At 41.0% G+C, this 9539-nt stretch overlaps 2 protein-coding genes across 2 annotated transcripts; one reads left to right on the top strand and one right to left on the bottom strand.

Moving 5' to 3' along the window:
• The first annotated feature begins 948 nt into the window (after positions 1-948).
• clec14a (C-type lectin domain containing 14A) lies at positions 949-2889 on the top strand. Its single transcript, XM_088647600.1, has 2 exons — positions 949-1381; positions 1631-2889. Exons 1-2 carry the CDS (start codon positions 1034-1036, stop codon positions 2183-2185), a joined length of 903 nt encoding a protein of 300 aa, XP_088503726.1. The 5' UTR covers positions 949-1033; the 3' UTR covers positions 2186-2889.
• Positions 2890-5341: 2452 nt separating this feature from the next.
• sstr1a (somatostatin receptor 1a) lies at positions 5342-7184 on the bottom strand. Its single transcript, XM_088647599.1, has one exon. It carries the CDS (start codon positions 6784-6786, stop codon positions 5683-5685), a length of 1104 nt encoding a protein of 367 aa, XP_088503725.1. The 5' UTR covers positions 6787-7184; the 3' UTR covers positions 5342-5682.
• Between the last annotated feature and the right edge of the window lie 2355 nt (positions 7185-9539).

Here is a 9539-nt window from a genome sequence, read left to right as displayed (position 1 = left end):
AGGGAGAATGACATTTTCTCAATTCCAGATCTTCAGATGTGTGCTTGTATTTATTTTCTCACCTTCAGGATGGGTTTAATGAACAAAATGATGGAAACCTTTAAATTAAGTCGGTAAGTTACCTACACTGGACTGTTTTCAGTTGTGTAGGAGCTACTGTACTTGTGACATTTTTGTCTGTGTTCTTGCTTAATGCCAAATGAACATACAGTAAGCAAGTTTTCTTGTGCACTAAGCTTAACTCTGCTCATATTGCACCATCTGAAATTGTTTTTAAAGAACACATTTCTACTGTGTTTACATATACTTAAAAATTCACACACCTCATCAAAACGTTTAGCAACGAGAAATGATTTGACTTTCTTTACCCACAAATCCTAGGAGATTAAACAGGCACTATTAATTTAAAGTATCACACTTTTATTTTGCTGGATAGGATTAATATAAGCATATTGACTTTAAAGATGTATTATGTTTGAAGAATGAGCTTTTTTTGTTGTATTTATTATTGCCTGTACAATTCTAGTGCTTGTTTTGGTAAACCTAAACGTAAGCGATCCTTATTCTAAATTGCCCATTTAAGGAACTTATTTACTTTTATAGCTAATTTTTATTTTGGTTATAATAAAGAACATTAGGACAATAGCAAGAATAATACAATGGGTTAAACACCTTTTACCTTCCCCCCTCCACCCCCTGCGGTCTTTCCAGCTTATTTATTTTCCTCTATTTTAATCAATTTAATTTTTATTTTAAAAAAACTATGCCCATTTCCCCTTATCTCATTAGTGCTCACATTTTTCTTTTATTTGTTACTCAAACCTTTGTATGTTCAGTGTCTTTGCATCCTTCCTGACCTCACCAGGAACATCTGAGCCTTAACAAACACGAGCAGACTTCCTTCTGTGGTTTTGAGGGAGGGGCTTTCTGAGTGACCAAGATAGATTATGGATTTTTGTTTTTTTGCTCTTTTGGATGTGACTGTAACTGCCACAACATTAATAACCAGAGTGAACAAGAGTCTCAAGGAGAGATGGAAAATGATCTCTGGATATATCTGCTGTGCTTCCTTAAGGCTGTTTTCTGCACAAGTCCAGAAGTCAGCATTATTTGTAAACGGGATGTTTGCTATGTTCTGCACACTAGCAAGGCCAGCTTTGAAACCTCATCCCATTCCTGTGGGAACAGCAGCTTTCTGACAGATTTGGCCACCGAGGAAGACAATGAATACGTCCTTAAACTCTTCTCCAGCTCTTCTTCACATTTGAATGGAAACTTTGTTTTCTGGATAGGTCTGAAGAGAAACAAACTGAGCTGCACACAGGAACACTTAAATCTCCGTGGATTCAGCTGGACCGCAGGGCATGAAGACAGGTCAGAAGTAAGTAAATGGAGGAAAGAACCAGAACACACATGCATGACCACACGCTGTGGAGTGTTTGCAGTTGACTTTAGTGAGGGTCATTTATTAAACTGGGGCTGGGAGGAGGCACAGTGTTCAAAGGAATACGGCTTTATTTGCAAACTCAGTCCCCCTAGCATGTGTAGTGCGCCTCAGATCCCACAAATAAAGGATATAAAATACAGGACTGTGAAGAAATCAAATGTGCCAATGACCTTTTTTCCACAGAGTACTGTGGCTGAAGTCACTTGTTCATCTGAAAGGAAAATCAATCTATTGTGTCACAATCACCAATGGCAATTGGCAAATGAAGATGCACCAGACCTGACAAAGCTTTGCCAGTGCCCAGATGGTTTCAGATCTGATGATCAGGGGAATTGCTTTGATATTGATGAATGCACAGGGACCCCCTGTCCGTTTAAATGTATTAACACGGAAGGAAGCTTTTTCTGTGAGTGTGATGAAAAAGCTGGGTACCTTGGAGAAGATCGGAAATCCTGCAAATCCAAGCCAGCAGACACCACGACGCCTGGCATTGCGGAGAAGGCTACTACGCTCAAGGACATGGCAAACAAACAGATCCCAGCAGCGATTTCTACACACGTACCCTCCTCGCGTCGGGCTCTGGGCGAGAGAGACCCGTCTCCTACCTTCGGCGTGACGCCCACAGCACTCAACAGAAACTCGGGCCCAAGGTGCTCGAGCCAGTCTTGGTGGCTGCTGTGGTCCTGGCTGCTGTGGGCGATACTGTATAGTTTCAGGGATTCTCACGTATTGCTTTAGGAAGAACTCCAAGAAAATAACAGGTAACAAAGGGAAAGAATCAGCTGGTTCCTTGGACCTTGACCCAAACTGTGTGGACTTGTCAGAACAAGAAAAAGAGAAAGACATTTATGCTGACCGATACGTAATGTTACATAATGGACAATTCACAATAACATGAAATCTTAGACTAAGAGTCCAACTGTGACTTGGGAACATTCCTTGGTGATATTCTGCTATGTACTACGCATCACGAATCTCTATAATAAACTATCACAATGTTTCTAATACTATCATAGTTTATCGTAATGTTTCCATCACTATCATAATTGATCACAATGTAACTATCACTATCAAAGTCCTTTTGCTTTGTTTCTAAATCATTTCATTAAATGAGAATAGAGATATGCTTATTTTTGACATCTCTATTTTTTCTAAGATGTTAAAATCAGTTTATGATATGGCAAGTGTATTAACAGGTTTCCCCTTTACATTTTTTCTTCATACATACTTTTTTAATTCTGTCTTCATATTTAATCTCTGTTTTTACTGTTCCAGAAAAATACAATTTATAGAAAATACGATGCAATATTGTATATGACAAGTTGAAAAATCAACGTAACCTATCGTGTAAATGCTGAGCAGGAATATTTGCTATGTAACATCGCAATCTGTATAAAACACGTTTTTTAAAAAATTGATTTATATTTTTTTGCAATTTAAAATTTTGTAGTGGGTTTTTTCCCTATCCTACCAGTGTCTGTGAGCTGTCTCTTGATTCTCAGTTTGCTAACTTGCAAATCAATTCTGAAAGTAATTTCTACTGGCTTTTTACTGTTGAAATCATCTGAGTCTCCTGATTTTATCTCATCTCAGTGAGGGATTCATCATTTCCTCTAGCAGTTGCTCGCAAGGAATGCAGTAAACGTCCCAAGAGAGGACTGGAAAAAAACACATCTTATATGCTAAATTAACTTACTGTGTCCGTAATCGATTTTGCAGTCATCAGCGAATGCCACCTTCACTCATGAACTATCAATCTTCTGTTCAACACTCGTCACAGGATATTCAAAGCTTTATCGCCCAGGACAAAATCTGTTACCAGTACTCTGAAAGTCATGAAAGATTTTGCAACAAATAGCTTGTCTATACAATATATATATTTTACTCTAACAGGTATTGTTATAGATCACAGTTGATGGACATAGTATATACAGTATCTGCAAAAACTTTAAATATCCCTTAATAATACGCTTTTGACTTTTAGTTTAAACGTCGATTTAAGACGTGAAAGAGAGACTCTAAAACTGCTCGAACAATCGGGATTTCACGGCGCCAGAGACGTGAATAGAGCCCTTTTTCAAAACGTATCGGGTATAAGTCAAATATGAACCAGAGCCGGTCACTGCACGGCCTTCAATTCGTGAGACTCGCGAAAGCGTCATTTGAATTTCCAGCTGAAGTCCTGGACTGGGAAGCTCCGTTTAGCAGTAAATTCTCCCATGAGCGGGTAGGTGTGTGTGAATTCTGACCAAACGTCACTGGCTCCGACGCAAAGAGTCTTGGCCGCCGGCTTGTTGTCCACACGTCCTTCCGTATTGTGGATATAATTAAAAGTGAACGAAATAAGCCAACCGCGAACAAATTCGAATTTATAAAGACAAACCGGAGTGTATCCATTTAGGCAGCAGAGCCTCTACTTCAGCAGTTGTCTTAAAGTGTTTTTTAAGGACACAACAGCAATGTCCCAGCTGGTATTTAAACCCACAAACTTTCACTTATGAGACACCGCACAGCTGTTTCAGTTCATACCTTAACCGTACAAAATCCTTTCAGAATTCTCTATATCCAAAGTCCAGATAACTTCTGTGTCATAGCAGAAAAAGGTACTCGCACGTAACTGCAGGAAAACGCCCTCTTTAACATTGCTTTAGTTTATTCTGCATTTGTCATACAAAGTACCTGTCTGATGACTGGTTTACACGTTATGTTTTTGTCTTCTACAAACATAACGTGGCGCGATATTGGAGTCTTTAAAAAAGATTAACTTATTACCTTTAATGGTAGATTAAATATATATATGTAAGCCTACAAAACATATTTCACTGTAAAGAAATAAATCTGGAATTCATAATTTCTTTAAAAGCGAAAGTCTAAGGCGGCACTTTGAAGCACAAATGTTTAGATGGGGAAAAAAGACGCACACGTGTGATTTTATTAACAGGTTCCAAAATAAAGTTTACCCGTCAACGCAAAGAACTAATCATTTCCTTATAAACTAGAAACTAGATAAAGGGCCGTGACGAAATGTTGCCATTATGAAAAAAATGTTCAGGCTGTGTTAGCCAGAGATAAAGAAACGGAAATTGCCCTTTTGGTCGAGCAAATACTGTTTCCAAGGAAGGAAATGGGCTGCCTCAATACACTGTTAGAGAAGACTTTAGCAATAGTCAGAAAAGGATTTTAAAATCCCAGCCTTTTAAAGGTTAAAGGAGTAACTAGTCCATGAAAACAGACGGATAGAATAAATGTTGATCCTGTATCTAAAACGGGGCAATTCTATAATTTAACAAGTCTAATATATGTCCTAATGTTCAACTGTACTCGTCGATGATACCTTCTCTAAAATTAATACATATTCCTCAAGGCAAATGGCAGTAAAATGTTCTAATGAATGAGCTCATTTTAAAATAAGGGTTCCTATACTTTCGTCAAGGGCTTTCTGCAGATTTGGGAATAGATATCATGGCTTATAGCTCTGCTTGATTGTGATCAGCGCCTGACGAGAAAAGCTCTTGGATAAAAGCTGTAGGTTTTGGGAACCTCATATTTACATTCACAACAGGCTATTTGACTATAACATTTTCCTCTTGAAATGGAAGTATTTAAATGTAAAAAATGTTCTAGTGCAAAGCAAAACGATGTGAGGAGAGTTTAAATCTACATAGCGTCTGATAAACGTTTTGAGCTCTTGGGAGGGAGGTTAGCAAACAAGTTTATTATGCGGCTTATAAGTATTTCAGGAATTCTGTCTAATATTATACAGTCCTGGAATCAAACATCCAGCGTCTGCACATGTTTTTATAAACCGTATAGAAACATTTTTATTTTTTTCCCTGAAATTTCATGCTGTATCCCTCTTTCACCTGAAATGTAAACACTGCTCACATTCACAACAGCTTTCAACGCCTGGGATACAGGTGCAATTTATTGATCTCTAGAAATTGTACAAGACTGTAACAGACCAACACAACTTTAACAAGAGCTCTGGTCTCCTCTGGGAACAACAACGAGAAAAAAGATGTTTTGTGTCTTTTAAAAGTTAGTGACATATCCACACGATTCATGTAAAATTTAATGACACCAAAGCAACATCATATACGGAAAAGAAACTGCAATAGAAAAACACATAGTGGTCAAATTGACAGATTTGTTCATGACATTATAACAGTCCTATATCCTCCCCAACCTGACCCACCCACTAACAACCAACTATTCATAATGTTGAGACCTGCTCATTATAGTGTCGTGGTCCTCGACGTGCAAGTCCCATTTCTGTAGGTGCTGTCTGACTCCATGTTATCCGGCTGGAAGTCATCAACACTGTACGCTCGGCTTTTCAGAGCCGTGGCATAGTAATCAATCGGCTCTTCCGCGGCATTGTCCATCCAGCGAAGGCACAAAATTCTTTGGAATGATCTTTTGAAATTGTCCGAGAGGAATCCGTAGAGAATGGGGTTAGCACAGCTGTTGGCGTAACCCAGTATCACGGAGAGCTGGCTGATCGTCGCGTTGTGCTGCTGGACGAAAACGTTCACCAGCTGGACAATGTAAAAGGGCATCCAGCAGATGACGAACACCGTCACCACCATCATGACCATGAGGGTGATCTTTCTTTCGGACTTTTTGCGCTGCTGCCAGCCCGCCTTTAGAGCTACCACTCTCATTTTCACTATGATGAGAATGTAGCACATGCAGATCGCAATGACAGGGAAAAGAAATCCCATTAGAAACGTATAGATCACAAATACCGCCATCCACTGACGCTGGGGCTGTGGCATCTGCATGTTACAAGCTACAGAACCGTCAGAATTGGGTGCTGTTGTTGAAAATATAATGATGGGTAAAATCACCATTATAGAGAATATCCAAACGCCTAAGTTGACCATCTTGGCTATAGTGGGTCTCCGGTATCTGGCAGCTTTGATCGGGTGCACCACCGCAATGTAGCGGTCAATGCTGAGGACAGTAAGGCAGTAAATGCTAGTAAACATGTTGATGGCATCTACACTGAGAACAAGTCGGCAGAGCAGCGAGCCGAAGGGCCAGTGATGAAGCAGGGAGGAAGTCACCAAAAAGGGCACACTCAGCATGAGTAACTCGTCTGCGATCGCCAAGTTAAGAATGTAGATGTTAGTAGCCGTCTTCATCTTGGCATATCTCAGGATCACATAAATAACCATAGAGTTTCCACAGAGCCCGACCAGACAAACCACGGAATAGATGAAGGAGATCAGAATCGCGCTGCCGTGAGACTCGCTGTGCGTCTCGTTGCCAGAGGAATTCATTAAATAATAGCCGTCCTCTATGCTCAGGTGCCTGGAGGAGTTGTTGGGTAGCATTTTCGGTGGAGTCCCGTTCGCCAGAAGCGAAATGAGGAGTGCCCGAGCGGTGCCTCTGCTCAAAGCGCGCCGCTCAGCATGTCAAGACGAAGCTCTGGCTCTCCTGCTCTGAACGGATCGGGCTGAGGCTGTTCAGAGTCTGCATGGTGTGCCTGCTCGCCTTCCCTTCCTGCCCTGCTGGGTGTGCTTCAGCACCAAGGATAGCTCCTCTCGGTTAGATACTCGAGTATTAATTGTTGTCCCTTTGCCGGTGAATGATTAATAGCCCAAACGTCAGCAGCTGCAAAATGACGTTGTCTGTACTAGCAGATACAGCACTGCGACCTGTAATAGACACCACTTTACATGCATCAGAAGAGGATGACTTCCACTTTTCTTTTCAGTTCTCAAAGTTTTTTATGCGTATTTTTGCCGTGCTTGGTTTATGAAGGGCTTCCGATTGGTGTCTTAATAACCAAATCAATTATCGTTGTTTTGCTTAGGATATTTGAAATTCATCATATTTCTGTCTTTAGAAATAATATTAATAAAAAATGAAACTGACACGCGCTTTAGATCACATAATACACACATCTTGACATTTCTCGGCATGCTTGTTTTTTTGCGTTAAAAGCAGTCAGCATCTTTTTTTCCCCCGTATTTTGAAGAAAATTCTAATATTATACACTACCAGAAACAATAAATCTTTAGAGATCATAGACATACAAAAATGTTCTTGTGAAATCTGGTGAAGCTTTTTCTTGCATCTTTTGTGATTTAAATCTTCACAAACACAAGCGATGGCCATTAGTAGGCGGACTTGGCGGCTAGCGCTACAGTTTCACAGCTGTGAGGTCCTGCGCTCGATCAGGCGGGAGTCCTTGCTGTGTGGAGTTTGTGTGTTCATTTGGATTTTTTCCACATTTAATTGGTGTCTGTAAGTTGTCTTTGTGTTCAAAGCATGGTATATTAAAAGTGTGCGATGCCCTAGTATGACCTTATTTAGAATATCGCAGTTTTTGCCAACCAAGTCTCAAAAAATTCACAGCTGCTTTGGAACCAATCCCGACAAGAATGACGAGATACGTTTAAATGAACGACCCAGACCGACAGGTAACAAGTAAAGAGAACTGTATGTTTTTAGTTTTGTACCGAGAAGAAAAAGCTGTTTAAAATACCGAAGAGCACAAAGTCAAGCCACTGAGGTTATCCACAACTGGCACTGAAATGTGAATCCGAGCGCACAAGGCAAATGGGAAAGTGCATTAAAAACCGAGCACAGGAGGCCCTTTTTCGCACAACATGCTTGTGGGAGTCTGGAACAAGCCACTCAGCCATGCTGTTGAAACTGTTACTCTGGCTTCCTTCAAGAGAAGGCTGGAGGAGAGTATCACATCCCTTCTCCACTAGCAACCAAATGAGCCTGAGGAGCCACATGGCTCTGCTGCTGTGTGTTTACAAGCACCCCGCAAAAAAGGGGGTGCTGCCTTCCAGGTGGAGGCTCCTCCTGCACCCCCTGTCTACCAGGTCGGGCTCTGGCCCACCCTGCTTGTGGCAGCTCTGGGTGCTTTTCCAGTAACACGGAACGCAGAAATAGAGAGGGGGCTGAAAATGGCTCCACATGTGCTGGTGCTGTGCTCATTCCATCCCATGGCTCTGGGGGTCTCCTGCCAGCCCCAACCTTCAGCTCCAGACCACATTTGGCAGAAGTTCCCAATGAGCCAAAGCAGGATGGCAGATGGAAATCTCTCCCTAATTGCTCACCATGTGTTCTGCCTACAGTTACTGAGTAACTCGGGCACCGTTGTAGTAGGTCCAGTACTGGGCAAGTGAGCGGACAAACATCACTAGAAATAATTAACCCCTGCCATTCAGCTGCCCCTTCTGGGAAATATTTCCCAGATGGATCATTTTAAAGCTTCTTGTTAAAACTGCAACTCGGGGGCACAATGCTTAGCTACATCGTAAACGTTTGACAAAGATTCTCTTTATTCAATGTACATCAAATATTGAAAATAAATATGTTAACAAATTGCACAGCAGTCCAAAGCAGTCTGATTCCGCCATGGCTTTAGCATTCAATAAAACTTAATGAATGTCCGCTTTTGATTTTGTGTTACATGAAACTAATGAGTCCTTTCAGCCTTTACATTTCCATCTGTGTTCTGCTCAATTATCAGTGCACTCCAGCATTAAAACCTTCTGCATTGATTTAATTACGCATTTAAATAAAAAATCATTCCGTGCCATTCCAATAACAGCCAAAGCTGAAGAATTACACCATTCCTATAAATCATCTGCAAACTAAATTACCTGTGAATTGTAGAACCAAAATCGAACAAAAGGATTGGTTTCAACCCATGATCTGTAGTGTTCTGTTTCTCCAGTTGTTGGCAGATGCTTAAGGGGTGTTCACAAAGTATACCAACATCCAAGAATCAGATAGCTTTGCAAATATTTAAGTATTTAAGTACAGAGAATTTTGGCTTAACCCGCTAAATAAAGAGGTAGCCTCCTGGCCGTAGGATGAGGAGGCTTGACCCCCAAAAGGGAAATGAGTGAACCCCAAAAACATGAATGTACAAACAGAGTCAGAAGGAGTGTAGATGTACTGGATGGAAATGCAGACGTTACGATAGAAAGAAAAGACAGACAATAAAAGCTGTGGGGCGCTTGCTGACTGAGCCAGAGATAGGACACTGGACAGACAAGGGGCTGAAGAGATGACATCAAGGGCCAAGAGCATGACCCAGGGCTGCTTAAGCCCCAAAAGA

The sequence above is a fragment of the Lepisosteus platostomus genome, chromosome 10 (assembly GCF_059453375.1).
Source record: "Lepisosteus platostomus isolate fLepPlt1 chromosome 10, fLepPlt1.hap1, whole genome shotgun sequence".
NCBI lineage: Eukaryota > Metazoa > Chordata > Actinopteri > Semionotiformes > Lepisosteidae > Lepisosteus > Lepisosteus platostomus.
Note: the sequence above shows the minus strand (reverse complement) of the source record. Positions and strands in the feature narration are given on the sequence as shown.

Excerpts from the sequence above, each read along its gene's own strand:
- clec14a (XM_088647600.1), top strand. The coding sequence starts at position 1,034 with ATGGAAAATGATCTCTGGATATATCTGCTGTGCTTCCTTAAGGCTGTT. Across the intron at positions 1,382-1,630 it reads GGCATGAAGACAGGTCAGAA|AGTACTGTGGCTGAAGTCAC; the intron begins GTAAGTAAATGG and ends TTTTTTCCACAG.
- sstr1a (XM_088647599.1), bottom strand. The coding sequence starts at position 6,786 with ATGCTACCCAACAACTCCTCCAGGCACCTGAGCATAGAGGACGGCTAT.